This window comes from Zalophus californianus, chromosome 3, assembly GCF_009762305.2.
Source record: "Zalophus californianus isolate mZalCal1 chromosome 3, mZalCal1.pri.v2, whole genome shotgun sequence".
Classification (NCBI taxonomy): Eukaryota; Metazoa; Chordata; class Mammalia; order Carnivora; family Otariidae; genus Zalophus; species Zalophus californianus.
The window spans coordinates 136,483,421-136,503,969 of record NC_045597.1 but is presented as its reverse complement, the minus strand read 5'-3'; the positions used below and the strand labels follow the sequence as shown (position 1 = coordinate 136,503,969).

At 43.2% G+C, this 20,549-nt stretch overlaps 1 protein-coding gene across 6 annotated transcripts in view; it reads right to left on the bottom strand.

Annotated features, from left to right (window-relative positions):
- Positions 1-20,549, bottom strand: part of MAP3K20 (mitogen-activated protein kinase kinase kinase 20) — a 177,979-nt gene that overhangs the window by 25,029 nt on the left and 132,401 nt on the right. For 5 of the 6 annotated variants that reach the window (XM_027588489.2, XM_027588490.2, XM_027588487.2 and 2 more), the window contains 5 exons: positions 11,893-11,937; positions 10,046-10,076; positions 9,808-9,947; positions 5,230-5,292; positions 4,144-4,236 (listed from right to left, as the gene is read on the bottom strand). In XM_027588489.2, coding sequence (XP_027444290.1) covers positions 4,144-4,236; positions 5,230-5,292; positions 9,808-9,947; positions 10,046-10,076; positions 11,893-11,937 — 372 coding nt within the window. Of the gene's footprint in view, positions 1-4,143; positions 4,237-5,229; positions 5,293-9,807; positions 9,948-10,045; positions 10,077-11,892; positions 11,938-14,486; positions 20,434-20,549 lie in introns of those variants that run through there. The other variant, XM_027588491.2, reaches the window with a different exon arrangement.

Sequence of the window (20,549 nt, the reverse complement as noted above, 5' to 3'; positions counted from 1 at the left end):
CTGTCTGGCAGAGGTATGAAATAATCATCATCATCAAGCATTTCAAGCCTGAGCATGGGAAAATTTTGAGCTGAGAAAGACCCCATCTCTGCCAATTCCACTGGCACAACTTGAAGTTGCCTCAACATATAGCATTATTTAAATTAATAATTTATTCTTTAGAAATAGGTCAAATACATGAGTAAAACCATTCTCACTTATTGTTAATTTAATTTGGTCCAATCGTATTTTCCCTGCTAGTTTGTCCCACAAAGGAGAGAAAAAAAGCCTACTTCATTTGTGTGAGAATTCTCCAAGTATGTATGGGGCTTTAGCCTGCTGAGGTCCTGCTCTCCAGAGGGTGTGGCAGGAAGACGGATCACAGCAAGGCATCTCGAAGTGGCACTGAGCCACTCTAGCTGGCATACAGGCACTCAGATGTGAATGGCTTTCCTCAGTTGAGCAAATCAACCTCACTTTTGTGCCAGAATCCATCTGGTTGTAAAATGAGGCTAAAAAAAAAAAAGAATTGTATCTGAATTCTTAGAACAAAAGGCTGACAGGTCTTACAACGAAAGGCTTTTTCCTCTACGCGTATTTGTATATTTGTGTCCAAGGTCGTATTTTCTTTCTCTCCTCCTAGCAGGTCAGTTACTAAAATGGCCTTCTCAGATGCAATGGGAAAATGTAGCTACCATTTTCATGATAAAGTCACTGTCCTATATTATTCCCAGTGGCTGTAATTAGAACGCATTTTTCGTTTTATTTGTAAAAGAAAAGGCGAAATGGTCAAGCAGATCTCCCTGCTTTGCAGGCCCAGGTTTGGAGAGAACTTGCAAAGCGCCAGTGCCCTCTTGTAACTATTCTAGTCACTGAAAGGCTTCACCTTTTCTGTGAAGATGGGTTTATGAGAACTCAGTTGGGATTTTGAGGATGTCTCTTTTTTTCTTGGGTTCCACCTTTAAGGGTCAAGGTAACAAGGTTTTCATGTGGGGACTTGGAATTTCAGTTCAAAGCACATTTTTGGGAAAATGTTTCATGATGCTGGGGTATATATATATATAGGCTAGCATAACTGGGTAGTTTAGAACTGGACAGTAATTTATTCTAGGATTATTTTATGAAAATTTACAGATGGCTTAAATATCTTGGGTCAGGTATGAGAGCTAACACATGTTTAAGAAGAAGGTAATGATCAAGATGTAATTTCTGGTCTGAGCTCTGTCCTCGCCTCACCTAAGGCTGCTCAAACAGCTCCCTCTTGCTGTTCCCTGATCAGTGATGGCAATACTGTACCTTACGCCTCTCACGGAAATGCCAGGGGGATAGATGAGATGACATTTATGAAATAACCTGAGCTCTTTAGAAAGAAGCACTCTCTAAGCATCAGCTTTAAATACTATATTCAAGAAGTTATTTGCAAATGACCATGAACCTCTTCAAGTCTCGTTTCAAAACTCACCCCTTCCAAAAAAGCTTTTCCTGGTTGATCTCATCCATTCCAGTCACTTCTTTATACTTTTAGCACCAGGGCATCACATCCACTTTGTACATTTCACTCGATCTATTACATTATAATATCGTCTGTCCAGCTGCCCACACTGGAAACCTCAGCACCATCCTGGCCCCTCCCCCTTCCCCCTCATTACTAGCGGGTGACCCAGGCTGATCAGTTCCATCTTGGAGTCCTTGGACTCGTGGCATTTCCATGGCATTGCCATCGCCTCCTCTCCTCGGCCCCTTTAACCGGGTTGTCTGCATTTCCCGCTCCCAGTCTTTCTCACATTAGCCTGGTCCTTCCCAGTTCATCCTCCCCTGTGCTGCTGAGAGCTATCTCTTAAAAACAGAAATCTGATCCCATCTACTCCCTGCTTAAAACTCTTCACACTCCTTGGTTTAGCACTGAAGATAGCTCTCTTACTGGTTGCCAGCCACTGTTCTGGCCTTAACTCTCACCGCACTAGTTCACCGGCTTCATGCTAAGTCTCAGAGGCAGTGCTGCTGGAGGTGAGTTGTGAGGTCCCATAGGAACTCGCCCAAAGAAGAGCTCCCTTGTGTGTTCGCGGCTTTGGGCTTCTGAGCTTTTGCATATCCTGTTCCTTTTGCCTTCCTTGTCTTCTCCCTACCGAATAATTCCAAATGGTTTTTAAAATTTTAGTTGAAGCCTCACTTCTACCAAAAAGACCTTAAGATCCTCTCTGACCCCTCTCTGCATCTGCTTTCAATGCACATCCAGTGTGCTTCCATTGAATGATGTGCTTGATGTTGTAAAAAAAAAAAAAAAAAAAAAGCATCATTCTGTACTACAACCATTCATTGATCTTGTCTGTTTCTTCCAATCAGATTTCTTCCAATCTTCTTGCAAGTCGGAGACTATACTTTTTGATTTTGTATTCTGGCCATCTCGCAGAGAGCCAGATCCTCAGTAAATGTCTGCTGAATGCATCGTTGAAATTATTACTCTGTAGGCATGATCAAGTACCAGCAGACTGACAAAAATTGCAGTGACATTAGGCCTTGTAAAAACCTCTGGCTCAAGAAGTCTACACAACTGTGGCCAAAAACAGACCACTGTTGGTCTCAAAGATCATTTATACCACCCACGTTAAAAAAATCCAAAAAGATGGATTTTTTAGTTTTCTACATTAACAAGTCATTTCCTTGTTAACTGAAAATGATTTTCTTGGTTGAGACTGCTTTTGACAAGTCTCTCTCAAGAGAATTCGTCCCTCTTCTTTTACTACCTATAAGCCATAAAATGGTTTAAACAGCGAGTACTAAGTGCCTTGGAGTTGAGGATATCAAAGAAGGCAGGTTAAAATATATAATTTGTTTGCCATCACATGGACTTGGGAGTGCCCACAGCTACAGAATCTCAGGGTGAGAAGGGCGCCTGGTTGTTGCTGGAGGGAGAGGATCTGCCTCTCCTGGCCCTCTTTCTGTAGCTGCTTCTAACAACAGGAACAAATACACAGTGACCCCCTCGAGGGAAGAAAGGAAAGTGTCCGTATACAAGCAACCTGGAGTCACAGCAGTTTTCGCTCAACCAGCTTCTATGGGGCAAACTAGGGAGGTGAAGATTTCCATTCAGCAGAAGCACCAGCAGACCTGCCGGCGCAGGCAGGACGCTCGGTCAGGTGTCTAGAACGTGTATCTTTTGAAGCCCTGGGTGACACTCAGCCCCTCCCAACCACTTCCAGTCATTCCCAAGCACGCGTTTCAGGAGCGGCCTGGGATAAGTGCGGTGTGCTGGGCGGCGGGCCCGTGGACCAGTTCTGCCTACAGCAGCCCCGCCGGAGCAGCTGGCAAGGGGCTGTAAGGAGTTGTACGCAACAGGTCTCTTGTCTGCCTCAGAAGAAAGGTACAGGTGGTGCAGAAGGTAAGAGCTTGGTTCTGGGGTCCCAGAGGCCTGCGTTCAAATCCTCATTCTGCTGCTTGCTAGCCCGCTCACCCTGGGGCAAGTCATGGACCCTACGGAGCCTCAGGTCCCTCCTTTGTAACGTGGGGGGGAAGTAGCATCCACACCTCAGTACTGTTCTACTGTGTCTGGAACGCAGTAAGTGGTCAATGAATAGGAGTTATCGTCAGGACTACCTGTTTACAGGAATCCAAAGCAACATAGACCTGTTGTGATTCCAGTTCATCTGCCGTCTGGGTCAAATAACTGTGCCATACTCTAAAATTAACATAAAGTGAAAGCCTGACTGAATGAGTGCTGGTCAAATGCCCTGCTGTCCTATTTCGAGCTGGTAATTTGGGTTTCCATATTGCCTATAGTTCTACTCTCGGTGTCATTTTACTTTCAGTATTCTAAAACAAAAATACGAAGATGGGATGCTCGAAGCCCAGCAGCATGAACAATCACTCAGATATGCCCCGACCCCCCCGACCCCACCCCAAGCTTTGTTGTGAGTTTCCTTGATGGTTTGGGTGGCCTCACACAGGACTCTTCAGCTAAACAAGAGTAAGATCCCAAGACTGGATTACATATGTGACTGGCAGCTTTTTAGCCAAATTGTGTTTTATAAAGCCCCTAAATTTACTCAGAATTGAGTTATCGGCTGGATGGGGGCAGGAGGGAGGTATATGAAACCACAGAGTTCCGAGAGAGAAAAAGAGTAAATTAGATTGAAATTTACCCAAAGGATTTAAAATGTGATTTACCTGTGGGCCGGTTCCTGGTTTCAAGTGAAAACCAAAAACAAGTTCAAGGTTCACAATTTTTTCCTCATTTTCTTTAGGTTCATCTACTGAGTCCTAAAACAGAAAAACCAAGCACCATTTATTCTAGATGGTACGTTGTGTTTTTATTTTTACTTCTCATATAAAAGAGATGATTTCTCAGCACTAGTGTTTCCATTCTAACCTACTGATTCACGTTTCGTTATTTTGGATTAAGCTCCAAATTACAATTACTTAAAGCTAGAGAAACGACACCTTAAGCCTTTGAGAACATTTCCACATGATTTATCTCACGAGCGACAAACTGAATGTCACCATCTTACAGGGTTTCACAATGCATCTTGCATTGTGCAGTTTGACCCTAGAAATGCACTTAACACCTAGAGATGCACTAGGAGACTTCACTCTGAGAGTTTCATAACACTCAAGATATTTGCAAGCTATTCCCAGAGAGGAGCTGTGTGCTTGCTAGAGCAGATGAGGATGAAGGGCCAAGAAGAGGAACAGAATGAACCTTCAGGAGCTTAGAGATGGAAAACCATAGTTAGTGAGCAAGAAGAGTTCTGTGTATTAATTGCAAATATCTACTAATTGTATAAGAAAATATGCCATATACCTTTAGACTATATTCAAAATAATATGTCAAATATACTAACATATCATTCAAACAATAAACCTCCCACCTCCCCGCCCTAGTGCTAGTGATAGATAATCCAGAGCCCTAGGGTGTGAATTCCTTTAGTGACTTATGTGTGGGACAAAGGTCTCCAGAGACAGGTGGGAGGCCACTGTACTAAGCCACAGTGTTAGTACTTATATCCCCTAGCCACTAAGGTGACGTGTTGTTCTTATCACAAATATATTGTTAATATTTCAACTTGCAGGAATCAAGCATGTTCAATTTATGTACATCCTAAGCTTCACTCAAAGGGCCTTTTGTTAGATAAAGATTAAATTTCACTTCAAACAACAGTTCCCGACATTGGCAAATTTAGGTGTGGATGTGGCAGGTGCATACATCAATGAAATGGCACATTCTCGGTAAGAAAAAAAAAAAACCTTTCTTACCTTAATTAGTGGTGGGAAGTGAAACAAGTTTAGGTAATCATGGGTTAGTTTCTCAATGGCTGACTGTAAAAAAAAACAAACAAACAAAACACATGACTTTATTAACGATCCAATAGTGCCGAGAGGATTAAAATTACTGTGCACATATAAAGACATTCTTTATTTATGTAGCCCATAAAATATCTTGGGGATGTTACTATCCACCGTCTACGGAGACTAAAACTGATTGTTCAAAGTGTTATAGGTAGTTTGTAATTATTTAATGGAACAGGAAGATATTTTAAAGATGTTAAATCTCAGACTACATAATAAATAAAACCACTCTTCAAGCCCTGGTAGGGTATACTCGTGACAAGTTAATGTTCTAGTGTACAGAATGCAGTCGTTGCCCTGAGTAACTGTGGGAAAAACAACAAAGAACATGAATATATCACCAGGGACTTTCATCAAGGCTGAAATCTCGCTAAAGGGTTTACTGCATGGTAAGGGCTCTTCTATGGGTATGTGTCCAACACGCCCTCCCCCAATGGAGTACAAAGAACTCTTAAAGGAAAGGAGGACAATTTAAATTATGATTTTTTTTTTTTATACTCATCAGGTATAATCCAGCTTTTCTGTGAACTGAACATATCACGTAGAGAGTAAAAAAAGTGCTAATGTGAGAAAAATTAGATGCATTTTTCAAAGTGAAATGAAAGCTGTTGACACTTGACAATGTAATGAACACTTACGGCTATTCAGCCCCATTCCTTCCACATGGTCCCTCCACATGAAGGCTTCCGGGCACAGGGAGAAGGGTGCTGAGACAGGCTGAAAGGGGCAACCGAGTGGCAAAAGGGTAGGCAGAAGGACTGTTCACTTTGATGACCTACCATATAAGGGCTGAGAGTCTCTCTGTGAAAGTACCCAGAAATGACTGTGCTTTCCTTAGTGAAAGAGCAGAGAATGGAGGGCACATTCTCACCCTTGGAGGGTGGTGGTGGGTGTGTGGGGGTGGTGTGGGGGGGGGTGTGGGGGGGTGTGTGTGCGCGCGCGTGGGGGGTGTGTGTGTGCGGGTGTGTGCGTGTGCGTGTGCGTGATGTCTGACAGGTACCAGGAGGGGGGGCTCCTTTAGTCTGGAGTATTCACCTGGTGTCCTGCCCCCAGAGGCCCAGCTCAAAGCATTCTTTATCCTCATATCGCCATGAGTGTATACAGATCTCCCAGAGCAAGCTTCCGTCGTCCTTTCCCCTTAATCTTTCTCTGTCATATAAGCTTATTTGTTAGAAATACCCATGACCCAGCTGAGTTGAATGGAGTGCCACATGTTGGCTGAGCCCCCCACGAGTGGCCAGTAACATAGCCATGGTTTTGGCAGGCAGGTGGACGATGCATATGTCTGACTTCTGAGACTCCCCTCTCTGGGAACTGTCTTTATGCGCATAAGCATTCTCACCCATGAGTTTTAGGGGAGTCTTGGGTTCCCCCACAGATAATTGGCCTGCTCCTTCTTTTGGAGCTCAAGGCAGACACTGCTTCATGAGCAGAGGACCACTGCACTGACCCCATCCCAACCAGCTGCTTCCAGTGAGGGCTTTTTCTCTATGCATGTGTTCTTTGGCTTCTCTGCAGCATTAGACTCTGTTTTTATGAAGCTTTTCAACCTTTGGCATCTGTGACACCATTCTCTCCTCCTTTTCCTACTTCCTGGGCGGATCAGCCGTCAAACAGAGAAAGCTTCCCAGCTGGAAGACTGTGCGTGGTCCGGCGTGTACGTGCAGCTGTGCTTTACTTCTTTTTATTTATTTATGGAGGTGCAAACCACTACCATGAAATTAACCATTTTAAAGTGTGCTGAATCGGCAGCATTTTGTATCTTCACCATGCTTTGTGACCACTACCTCTGTCTAGTTCCAAAACATTTGGGGACCCTGTGCCCATTAGTGATCAGTCCCCATTCCCTCCTCCACCCAGTCCCTGGCAACCACTAATCTGTTTTCTGTCTCGATGGATTTACCTATCTTCTGGATATTTCATATAAGTGGAATCCTACAATATGTGACCTTTAGTGTCTGGTTTCTTTCACTCCACATGGTGGTTCTGAGGTTATTCCATGTTGTGGCGTGTGTTCACAATGCTTTCCTTCTTGAACCTGCAAAGAGATCTCTTCCCCGTGGAATCCTTCCCTTCTCTATTCACATTTTCATGACACTAGCTAGGCCTTATTATTTTGCCTCATAACCCCTGAACCGGTCTTTCAAAACCCAGCCTCTCCTTTCTAATCCACTTCACAACTTCCAGAAGCAAAGTTTTAAACATGTCAATTCTCAAAACTTCCAGTACTCTCCAGAGCTGGTCTAATTCCAGACCCCTGGCCTGAAGCCCCCTGAGCTGTCCAGGGTCTGGCCTCGCCTCTCCCACGCTTTTGTGGCATGAAGCCTACCCACCACTGAGGCTTCCATCGACAGAACCACCTCTTGCTCCTTGCATTGGACCTGTTTTTTCTGCTCCTTTACAATCTCTTCTGTTTCTTTCTCTCTTAACTCCTTATTCTGTCTGGATTCACATTCTTGCCTTTCCTGCTCCTGTCTACATTTCAAATTCTGCCCTTCTCCAAGATCCAGCTCAGGGGTCCACCCTACTTCAGGAAGTTTTCCCTCTTGCCACCCCACACAGCCCCTCCCAAGGAGAGGTAGAGAATAGCTCCTTTGCTCCCAACTGCCAAGACTCTTATGAGAAGTTGTATGTACACGTTTTCTCTCTTCTCTGGGGACGTACGCTCCTGAAGGGCAGGATTCTCCTCGGTATGTGCACAGACCCAGTCTTGCGGTTAGTAGGTATTGCCTCATTTTGTTGAACAATAGTAAGTTTGGACATCACTTGCCCTAATGATACCAACCAGCTCAGAGGGGGCACTTTGTCCTAGGCCAACTCGGGATATTTAAATCACTATGGTTTTGTGATTTACAGCTTGCCCACCCCCTTTCCTCCTGACAGCTCCTTAAGGAATGTTGGGTCCTTTATCAGAGATGGCAGAGGGGAAGGGGACGTGGGGGCATCAAGAGACAAATAAGTCTTCTGCCAAATAGGACAAGGTTTACCACATTGCTCTGCTGGAACCCTGAAACTTCTCTGCACTAGAGAAAATAATTTTTCCTACCACAGCCCATCTAAGCCAGCTTAGCTTTTCAAGATGGACGTGCCCATCCCCAGAGGTCAAGATTAAATTACTTGCCAGCCTTTGAGATGTATGTTTATGCACGAGGTTTCCTCCCCATATCCTTAGAGGGAAAAGACAGTGTGGTTAAGGCTAAGCCATCATCCAGTGGGTGCTGAGGGGCTGTAAGGCTATTCCTTGCATGGGCCCAGGACCCACAGAATAGAGGTAGATGGGTTGTCTTTGGACCTCAGAGGGGATTTCTTTAGAAAGGCCACATCGGTGGCTCTAACCAAAGTAAAGGGGCAAGTAGTTGGTATGTTGGTAGAGACTTGGTGAGATGTGGATTTGGCTAAGAAGCTGCTTTTTCTACATTTCCTTCTTTGATTTCTCTTCTTTCCACCCTGTGCCCCCTCCTCCATCCACCCACGCTGTGGTTGAGGAGGTTCAGGGAACAAACTGATTGTATCCTAAGATCTCTCTTGAAACAGACCTCTGACTAATAACAATGTCCACACAGATGCCAGCAATTATTTGGTTTGAGTAACTAAAGAACAAGACAAGACAAACAGATCTGGTTGCTAAACTACCAAAAAAAAAAAAAAAAGAAAAAGAAAAAGGAAAAAGCAACAGCAACAAAAACAGGTTTAGCTTTGCAAGTGTTCAAGACTTCAGTTTCAGGGGACATGTTAGGATTTCCTGAGAAAATGATGATATCCCCACGTGGTGGTGTCAGTTCCAGGTCAGAATGACAGACATGGCCAACTGAAGTCGTGTCCCCACGACGTGAGGTGCTACGGTGGCTTGGCTCAGCCCGTGGACAGGTCCAGCATCCTCAGGGACTCCCAGTGGATACCTAGCCTCTGGCTTTAAATGAGGTCGCCTCCTTGCCTCCTGGGTGGATGGCAGTCCCGCAGGCCCCCCACCGCCATGTTTCCAGGTCTTCTGGCACACTAAGCTTTGTCCCACACCGCGGCCTCCCCCCGCCGGCAGTGCCGTACCCCTGGAGCACCTCTTCGCCAGCGTCCCCTTCACCCGATTCGCGGCTGCTCGTCCTTCCGCTCTCCGCCTCGGCCTCTCCGCGGAAGGCCGTCCTCGCCCACCCTCACTCCTTCTTTGTGGCATTTCCTACAACTGTCATTTGACCATTCTTGCACGATCAACGCCTATCTTCTCTACGAGACTGGAGATTTCCTGAGGCCATGGAGCGATGCTCAGGTGTATCTAGGTGACTTCTGCTGTGCCAGGTGTTAACCCTTTTGCTGTTGGCCCATGAGGAGGGAGTAGGGGTCCCATGGGGATGGCAGCTATTAGCAGCTGGTGTGGAGGTATTCAGTATTATAATAGCCAGTGCACTTGCGTGTGTACCCTCAGCCTCTGGCACAGGGTCTGCTACAGGGTAGGTGCTCAGCAAAGATCGTTGACTTCCCTCTCTGAGGTACCTTCAGGTGAATGATGTGCCCTTTGGAGACAATGCCCATGTCTTTCAAGTCTTCTTCCTCCAGAAGCAGCAGTCGCTTTCCTGTAATGTTGTTTTCCTTAAACAAGCTTGCATATACGCTCATCTCTGCTGAAGAGTCTCCTGAAGGAAGGGATTAGAAGGCAGAACAACATTAGAAGGAATCCTGTCCAGAGCAAAGTTAACTGCATGAATTAAGAAGGTTAAGTTCTTCCACTTGCCTTTTCTGACGAGCTGCTGAACCCAAAAATACTGTGAAAGAGAGGACATATATGGTTTTGAAGATTCACACGTGGTCAGTAGCTGACTTCACAGTAAAACACACTTTTCAATAGATTAAAATATCTGTAATTTTGCACTGTAAATTTCTGACTCAGCCACAAAGGTAAAATGAAAGACATTCTCTTTATTGATTTTAAAACTTTAAGCTTTCAAGTAGGAGATATCCCTCCCTGTGGAAGTCTTGGGACACTTAAGGGAATGTTGGTTTTCCTCCTTATCTGGGAAATTTTTAAAAATCCTTCAAGAAGGTTCTTACTTATAATGATTTTTCTCTTTATGTGCTGGTGGTCCCTGGGGTTGCTGAGAGGTACTGGTTTACCCGGGAATTGTATGAGGAACAGGGACCACACAGCGGTGGATAGAGGAGTGGGCAGAATATGCCCTGTGTTCTAGGCCTGGTCAGGAAGTAGCTATGTGGCCCGAGACAGGTTAAAGCTCAGAGCTTCCTGTAGAGAATGAAGTTGGACCCAATGACCCTCAGTCTCTGAATTTCACTCGGCACGTGTTTACTGGTAGCCTCTCACACAGATGGAAGGGAGGCCAGACCCAGTCCCAGCAATTCTCTGGGGAGCCCTTAACCCTGGGATTTTTATTTACATGGCTTCAAAACCACTCGACCTCAGAGAAAAGACTAAAAATAACTGTTAGAGCTCAGTGCTTTTTAAAAAATTTCTTCTCAAATGAGATGGGCCAACTTTGCAGCTGGGGATAAAGAGATTCTATCCAGGCCCATGAAAAAGGAGACCCTAAGTTCTTTTTCCTTGTGAAGCAGGGCTGGTGGGAACTTTACAATCAAGGAGGCCAAACGAATGGGAAGAAGTGGAGACAAGTGGTGCCAAGTTTTCTTACACCCTATACTATAAGCCAAAGAAGTTAGCTAATGCTGAAAATAGTCGTACTTCACCAGAATACACTAGGCAGAGAGGAAAATGCCCCAGTCCAGAAACCAGGTTGAGTTAGGTAAACACGCCTTCCCAAGAGTTTCCAGTAGTGCATTTGTACCCTGTGGCATCCGGTCTGTCCCCTGGGGTAGGGGCTCCCTGCGGCCTAGCATTGCAGCTGTTTTTCATATAATGATAACTTCGAGCATATAAAGTGGACCTGGACAGGCGTAAGCCCCTGAAGTCTCTGATCAAGAATTTTGTGGACCTTTCACTAAAGAAACAGATGCAACAGGCTAAGAAGGATTACCTCTTAGGGTTTCTACCCCAGTGTAAGGTATAGAACTTCCTTTGGACTTAAATAATCCGTCCTCACCCTCTGGCTGCAGAGAATGTCTGGGAGCTGGCGGCCATTCCTCCTTGGGAAGGCCAGAGTAAAGATGAACCTGTCACTTCCAAACAGGCCTGAGGTAGGAAGGAAACCCAGGTCCGCAGAACCCCAGCTAGCACTGCCTTTACCAGATCTTTCTCCACTGTGGTTCAAGTCCATCCCTGGTATTATAGGAAAATTTAAGATCAGATTTTTTTTTTCAGAAATGTTCATTTGGTATCCTGGACCACTCCTTTAACACTGTCATTGGTATTCATGATAGTATTCTGGAATACCTTTCAGAGCAAATAGGGAGGTGGAATCCTCTTGTAAGATTTGAAGAGATATTTGCTTTGCTCTTGAGGCCTTATTTTAAATCATTACTGCATTAAAAATAGAAAAACAAGGAATTTGTCAACTTCTCCTACTTAGACTTTGCTAAGGCCCAGACCCCTCCGGCTGCATTTGTAACTTGTGGACAAACGTCTGAACCACCAGCCCGGGCCAAACGAGGCGTTAACAGAAGCGGGCTTACCACGTCGTCTTCAGTCCATGAGCCAATCTCAAAGGAGGGCAGCAGCTGCATGGGAAATACGAACGCAGTGAAAAACAAAAGCAGTATCATCATTGTCTTTTTGGTTTATCCCTTGTCTTCCCATTTCAGCTTTCGGCTGCTGCTCTGGCTTGGTTCCTCCTACAGGTGAGGTTCCTGACCTTATGGGGAATTTCTCAGTGCTCCAAGCATTGTGCCCACAGAAGCCAACCATGGGCACCAGCTTCTCTGTAACAATTCCTTGCACTTGGTGAGCTGTGGCAGGGGGACTGTAGATCTTGATACTGTCCTCTCTTGGTACCTGGCACACGCACCTCCCTCAATGGGGCTTGGCAGTCAAGGAGTTTCTGACGTTTGCCAGAAACCAGAGCCTCCCTTGGAATTCCCAGTCAACATGAAGATCACATGATTATTAAAGAAAATTCCAAAGCAACCCTTTGGTAATCAGATGACTTACATGCTTCTTCTTACAGGAGAATTTCTAAGTGTTTAACCAAATGACTCATTTGCATTAACCAAGTATTAGGACCCATGGATGAAAGACAAGTTAGATGGGACTCTGTCCCAAGAAACAGGTTGCAGAGTCTGCTATAATGGAAACTCAACTAACCTATCAGGTGTAGACACGAAAGGTGCCTTTGCAAAAGAACGTTGGCCTGCATCATTTTCAAAGCCAGAGAGCTACTCGTTTCAGTATATGCCCACGGCCATAGACTCAATGAGACATGCCTACATAATCTGAAAAAAATTGGTGTGTCCTGTGTCTTGAATTAAAGTTTGCCATAGCCATTAGCTTTAACTAACTTATCTTGCCAGAATGGTTGGATTGCTCATAAGATAACATGGCAAAGCGTCTTTCAACCTTTGTTACAGAGATTTTTTTCTGTGAATGAGTTGAAAAAAGTTGAATTTGGTTGCTTTTAATATTACTCGAAAAATCAGAGGGTACGTGAGTTAATCCTTCTAATCTGCAAATATTTTGAACTCACATGCTTAAATCCCTGCTAGGAAAAGTATGCCCCTCCCTTCAAGCAGCTTTTAATTTAATTGGGGGTGAAATAGATATGGATTATGGATGGAGGAGTTCAAGGCTACCTTCACGCTGGTTTCCTCAGTGCCTGGCGAACAATCCTTGGTAAGTTTTTGTTGAACCATGTTGAATGAATACAACTGCAAGGTACATTTACTAAAATGCTCAGTTCTCTGGGTTTAGCATGGAAAAGCAAGGGTTTCATAGACTAAGATGGGGGAACAGAAGGCATGGTGGTTTGAGCTGGGTACTATAGGGCAAGAAATGGAGAAGTGATTCTGGGTGAGGAGAAGCAAGAAGGCCAAACACTGGCAGTGGGAGGAGGGAGAGGAGGGAAGGAGGGCATGTTTGCCTTACTGGAGCACTGGATGCAGCGTGCGCATGTTCGGGGGATAAAGGGGAAATGCTTAACAGCTTTGCTTAAAATGCTTAAATTCTCTCTGGCAACGGTTAAAATCTCTAGGGAGCCAAGCAGATTTAAAAACAAAAAACAAAAAACAAACCCCTGCAAGTTACACTACATTTGAATGTGTAGAGTTTTAATATTATGGCTAAGTTGCAAGGGTATAAATCACTGCTCTTCTGTATGTACCCACGTGCCCTAGTTCCCTCAGGACTGCCCCTCTCCTCCTCTGAAATACTTGACATGTGTCAGAATCGTCACATGCACTCACCTGCTTCAATGATGCAGAAAGGAAAATGACTTGAAGAAAATCTAAAACTGAATTTGATCACAGAAGGTACATGACAAGTTTTATGTCTTCACAGGGCAGCTGAATTCAGCTGCAGAAACGTGTCATTCCCTTTTCCCATCACAGAAACCAATGTGAAATAAGGAGCATTTTGAAAAGTTCAAGGAACAATAGACTGAGTTACAGAAATATTTCCCTGCATTAAGGCTAGTCTCTATAGGGAGTGGGGGGATTGTAGTGTTTTGGTTTGTATATAATTCCCAAATGGTGTGCTAAACAAAATAGAGAAATAAGTATCTCTTGGATAAAAGTTGTAAACGTGACAACTAATCAAAACCAACATATATGGTTTTAGGGTCCAAAGGAGAGGGGAAGAGTTCTCGAGCCTTCCGAGGGTGGCTCAGCAAGATTCTGATGCCGGGAGAAAGGCATAGATTCAGCTTGCTAATGCCTCCGGCAGAATTCTTGCTCCAGGCTTGCAGAGATCAGTGAGAGGGAGGCTGGAGCCAGGCACTGCTTCAAGACGGTTTGAATTTGGCAAGACGGAGGTAAGAGTTAATGATCTCCAACCACATCGTGGTTTACCATTTCCTTTGTGCTTTCTGTACCTTCTTAGCATGTCAGTGTATCTGCTGTAGGGTGAGAGCTCTAAGCCTTTCGTTCTTTGGGGATTAAAAACAAAAGTCAACTTGTGACTGTCCCATCACTTTGCAAATTCGTTATTTATACCCAACTGATGTTGGGAGAGAAAAGCTCACATTCGTGTGGATGCGTGTGACAGTGATTCCTTCCAAGGATGTTGAGAATCCAATCTAACAAAGATCTAATATACACAGCAACACATTACAAAGGGATTTACTGTCAAAACGTTTATTGCAAAATGGAGTCTTAAAACAAAGGAAAGCAAAGAAAAGTTCACATCAAAATGAAATGTATGACACCAACTTGGATTTCTGAATACATTGTGGACTCTGTGCTGGAATATCAAATTCCAACTATGAAATCGATAATGAGTAGTCTTACCACACACGAGTGAAATGTAATCTTCCATAAAACATTATACAAGATATATGGCATAGTATTTGCTCAGAATAACACTGTAATAGAATAGTTGAAGAAAAGGTTTTGTTAAAAAAATAAAGTGATAATGCCATCCTCTATTCAAAGCGCACACTCAAAGAATATAAATATTTCCTATTATTTAGTACAGAATTCTTTAAAACAGTGCAAAAGCAGTATGTGCAGTGTATTGTATCTCACATTAAAAGATAAGCTAGTCTGCACATTATGTAAAATAATTAATGTAGGTGCTGAAAATGCTAGTTGTAAAGTCAGTAATCACATGCCTGAGAGCTCCTCACAGGCCACAGAATGCAACTCAGTTGCAGCCCGAGGCAACGGCGCTAGCAACGGCGCTAGCCCTTCAGGTTCCCTGGTACACACTCCTTTTCCAATACAGAAATGCTACCGCTTGCAGGCTATGCCACAACCCAAAGAACAGAACAGATTCTTCTCTCTGGCAATGCTTAAAGTCAGAACAGGAAAGCAGTCTGACTCCAAAGCAGCAAAAGGTGCCTGATTATAGAAAAATGATGCTCTATCATAAACGTGGTGTGGTGAGACACTGCCTGTTCTAACAGGACCACAGCGAGTCTAGTGTTACCAAAAACCAAAAAGGGTATCAATATTTAACTCAGAGTAGCTTTTAAAATGATCTTCTATGAAATGCTCAGCACGCTGAAAAGTAAAGTTATGTACACATCACAGTGCTATGAGAAGTCCTTCTGGCTCTCTCCCACATCTTACCTCTGATTCCTTGATTTTAATGGGGATCCATTCTGAATACCTCAGCTGTTGCTTAAGTCTAACAAATGTGCTGCATGTTAAAAATCACTGGCTGCACGCCGGCCCTCAACATTTCCAGACCATCCAAAACAAGTGTGCTCTGTGCCTTCAACCACTTCCCCTTGGTTATGAAATGTAGAATATTAAAATATGACTTTACTTCAACAGAAAGTCCTTTTAAATTAACCTCCCTCGGTGATGGGTTTCTTTTTTATTTTGGAATTAGTGTCATAGGAGAGTGACCTCCTCCCCCAAATCCATTTTGCTATTTTATAAAGTTTCCACCAGAATTTTTCAGGGGAAAGAACCCATTTTTCCACAAGTGGGGATTTAAGATAAATGTCACCAACCTATAAAATTCATATTGTATAGTAGTTGTCATTTTGAAACTGCATCTTTTGACTTGAGCAAGTTTGTTTAGGTGGGAAATGAGATGTAGAACTCAAACTGCCAGGTTTTGCAAGTTTCTCAGTGGGGGGAGGGACAATGCTGTTGGTATTGTGGATGGAGTTCTTTACTGGGTGGGGCTGCCCCTAGCGCTGGGCACTCCACACCACCCCCAGTCCCTGTGACAACCCAAACTCTGCCCCAGCACTCGCAAACACCAGTAGGGGCCCCAGATGAAAGTGTAAGATCTGTATGATCGACTTTCTGAATACAGAAAAAAAGATGAAAAAGAGTAGTTACATTTTCAGTTGTATGGCTCTGACAATTATTACTACAGAGTTTATCATTTTGAATCTTTAAATTTCTTAGTGTTTAATTACTCTCTTTATAAATGTACATTCTTTTAAGTCAAGTAACTGGAAATACATCCAACATCAATAATTTGCCATTTCAGGGGCGCCTGGGTGGCTCAGATGGTTAAGCGTCTGCCTTCGGCTCAGGTCAGGATCCCAGGGTCCTGGGATCGAGCCCCACATCGGGCTCCCTGCTCAGCGGGGAGTCTGCTTCTCCCTCTCTCTCTCTGCTGCTCCCCTTGCTGTGCTCTCCCTCTGTCTTACAAATAAATAGATGAAATGTTTAAAAGATAATAATAATTTGCCATTTCAAATACTGGTCTGAAAAGTGAATTAGAAGCTGCACAATTAACATCATCTTTAGAAATTCTATGTAATAAACAGTTCTTTTAAAAAGTAATGAAACTAGGGCACCTGGGTGGCTCAGTTGGTTAAGCGACTGCCTTCGGCTCAGGTCATGATCCTGGAGTCCCAGGATCGAGTCCCGCATCGGGCTCCCTGCTCGGCGGGGAGTCTGCTTCTCCCTCTGACCCTCTTCCCTCTCGTGCTTGCTCTCTCTCATTCTCTCTCTCTCTCAAATAAATAAATATCTTAAAAAAAAAAGTAATAAAACTAATAGAGTCTAAAAGTCTTCTACATAATCTTCACGGGAGTGAGAACCCTTTAAAATTCTGTTTATATGATTCAGATTTTTAGGGATGTTCGAAACCGTAGAAAGACACTGATTTGGAACAGAGTAAAATAATGCTGTGTGGCAATTAGAATACAATGCCAGGTGGAAAACAATTTCACACCTATCATGGAAGCTTTCAATTCTGCTGTATCCTAAATCCCTGAGGTTCTTCACGGTAGAGTATTGAGCTACAACCATCTCTGGAATACTGGTGAGGAAAATGGCAGCACTTGAGAGATCGGGGAGATCTTACCTAATTAATGGTAAACCTCGGTCTGCGAATAGAGAGTCCTATTACCTTTTACGTTTGGCCCTAATTGGCTCCTTTTATTAATGCACCAAAATTTTATGTGTAATTACAATAGGTTTATATGTAAATGAAGAAAAATGTCAGTTTCATTCTGTTCCTATGTTCTAATTTTGCTGATGATTCTTATTATGAGAGACAGGGTTTACATTCTTATGTAACGTGCACAGATCCCAACATCAGCCCAGAATTCCCCTGTCAGGGGGGCCTTCCCTGCCCGGTGTAAACTCCACACACCCCCCTGTGTGTGTTGTGTGTGATCCTCTTTCCTCGGCTCCCCTTCTCAGCATGCACCTGTCACACGTTTACATAACATAAGGCATTTGTTTTGTTGATTGTCAGGCTCTCTGCTCGCTGGCATGGATGCTCCATGGATTCCCCTCTAGCTGGTCCCTAGAACAGTACCTGCCACAGAGAGAGGGCTCAATGAATATCTGTGGAACGAATAACTATCTTTACCCAGAAAGACGTGCAAGAGGCTTTTAAACTGCTTCCTCTTTGGCTCTCTCCTTCAGGTTGCTAGACCACAGTGACCTGGACATGCCGCAAAGTCAAGAGTTGAAAACCATCTCTCTGCTGCACTCCCAGATGTTCTCCTTGAGGGGCTCAGCCTGAGGGAGGGAGCACATCTCTGCTGAGCACAGACAGACAGGATGCCTGTATGTGTCCGTGCCTGGGTGCCGCCAGGACTAGCTTGCGGTGAGCACGTATCTGTGTATGTTTGCATGGACAGAAGGTGTACCCCATTGGCTACTAGGGAACCCATCTTCTAGGGAAAAGGTCTACCTGTTCCTTCTGTTTTTACTTAGTCTGTGCGTGGAGGCAGGGCCTGCAAACGCTTCAGGTACATAGGCTTCAAAGAGCAACAGATTAAATTTGTTTATATAGTTTATATTCTAAGAATGTTCTCTTATATCTATCCTGAAAGCTATTCACTTTAACTTCCATCTCCTACTACTCAACAAACATGACTTGAAATTGACAGTTTAGTTTTCCAGGTTACTGTAACTATTTATTTTTTTAGTATCTTTTCACTGGCTAAAATTAACTGACCACTTACCATGGGCCTGGTACTGTGTTAAGCGCTTTACATGTATTATTTCATTTCATCCTTACAACAGTCCTTTCAAGTGGGTCCTGTTCTTATTCCCATGTCAAAAATGAGCAGGCACACACACACAGAGGTTAAGTCATTTTTAACAGATTACACAGCAGTTCTGAATCCTAATTTGACTCCGGATTCTTCTCTTTATCTCACTGTGGTATATAGACTGTTCTACATTTCACACCCAGAACATTTTAATAGTTATTTTTCTCCAAATAAAGCTGGCACAGCATACTGATCATTTTGTGATATTTTTCAGCTGTTAATAGGGATTAGAAGCATGTCATGTTTCAAATTTCAAGAGGCTTTTTATGATTGAATATAGTTGGAAATAGTATTAGATAATATCTATGATGATATCCTTTCTTAAATTTCCCATAAAAAGAACCACCAGAAGTATTTTAGTTTAATCATCAAATGAATGGCACTTCTTTCCAATACAGGGTGAAAAAAAGTTTTTGTGCCTTTGCCTTTCTGTGTGTGTGTGTGTGTGTGTGTGTGTGTGTGTGTGCGCACACGCGCGTGCGTGTTGTGTGTGTGTGTATGCGTACATATATATGACTACAAATGTTTTGTAGTTTTTTTATCAGTGTTTTACAGTTTAAACAAGCTTTGACAAATATAACATTCTGAGAATATTTCTCTGGTGAACTAGGTTGTTGGAGCAACACCTACATTTACTTCCGTTTAACACTGGCATGGCTGAGTCAGGGTTAAAAGGAAAAAAAAAAAAACTCTGGAAGGCTGGATTTGATCTAAAAAGGACCCTTCATCTGGTACTTCTGTCTCAGTAAGTTTAACTTATCTGTGCTATTCCTTTCATAATCTTTTAGTTCCCTCTTTAAAACCTTTATACATATATCTAGAACCCAGGATGCTCCTGCCCCTCTGGAAAACAAACATGTGCACGCCACACTGGGGGTGCACAGCGGGTCTGTGTCAGCACTTGGTATCAGCCTGCACGTAGCCCTTTAAGACCATCTCTTTCTCCTTTTATAAACTAAGCCTTAGATGACAGTGTGTTGTTCGGAAGCTTCCAGGACTAGCACTGGTATGAAAGCCTACAACATCTGCTGTTGGTTTCAAATTAGAGCATTTCTTCTCTCAATGTACTATTGAGAACATCTCTCAGGTTTTATTGTGAGTAGTTGTGCCATTAAGGATCGAAAATTCTTGGCATTTCGGTATTTCGGAAGAAGTATTTGTTATAGCCTTCTTTCATCTCAATTTTTTTATTGTTAGATTTTGTAGTCACTGTCAATTATTTCTGACAGAGCAGTGTATTACCATAAGAAAAAAAATGTAGTGTGTTACAGGAAAATCAGTGTCAAAGAAGAATTAGAGGAGGTAAGAGTGCTTTTTCAAAATGTAAGTCTTCTTGAGCAATTAAATAAATGAAATCAAATCAAATACAAACGTTAAAGTATTTGTTTAAAAAAAAAAAAAGCCAGAATGTAATTAGTTAAAACTACTATATTGTAATAGAATCACAAATTTCTATAATCAGGCACCACATCTGCTGACTCATTAAATATACCTTTCTGGCTTAATTCCCCCCGCCCCCCATTTTTCTGTAAGCAGAAAAAAAAAGTAAAATCATTCAAGAAATGACTGTCATAGAAATGTGATTGGCCTACAAACTCAGTGCTTAGTTTTCTACTTCCTTACTGGTTTTTGTACAGACTGAGAGAGCAAGTTTCTTTCATTTTTCCAAACATTTTCAATTTTATTACTTTGCTTTCTGGTTTCATTCACTATTATTATCCATGTCATTATCCTCCTCAGCACCGTCATCATCATCATCATCGTCACCTTCTGACAAGTCAAAATCACTGAACCCCAGGGCCATGTTGACCTTCTTCCCCTTTCTCTTAGATGTGGTTTTGGAAGAATTCTGCTTGGCTTGCATGTTTATCTGCATCCCAGAATGCAGCACAGCTCCTGCTTTGTTCATTGAGAAGATATCCCCAAAGCCCATCAGCATCATGGCCTGCAGACTCTGGTTCATGCCATGGCCCTCCCCGTTACTTGCTGCTGTGATCTGACATGACATCTCTGCACTGTTTGACTCCTCTGTCTTAGATTCAAAGTAAGACTCCTCAGACATTCTTGCAGCAAGAGGCAAGAGAAGCTATCATGAGGAAAGAAAGGACAGAAGTAAAAAGAGAAATTAGGACCAATTTAAATAAGGAAACAGATACCACAAAATTAGTAGGTGCTGCACCGAAGGTAAATGATTAGTGAAAC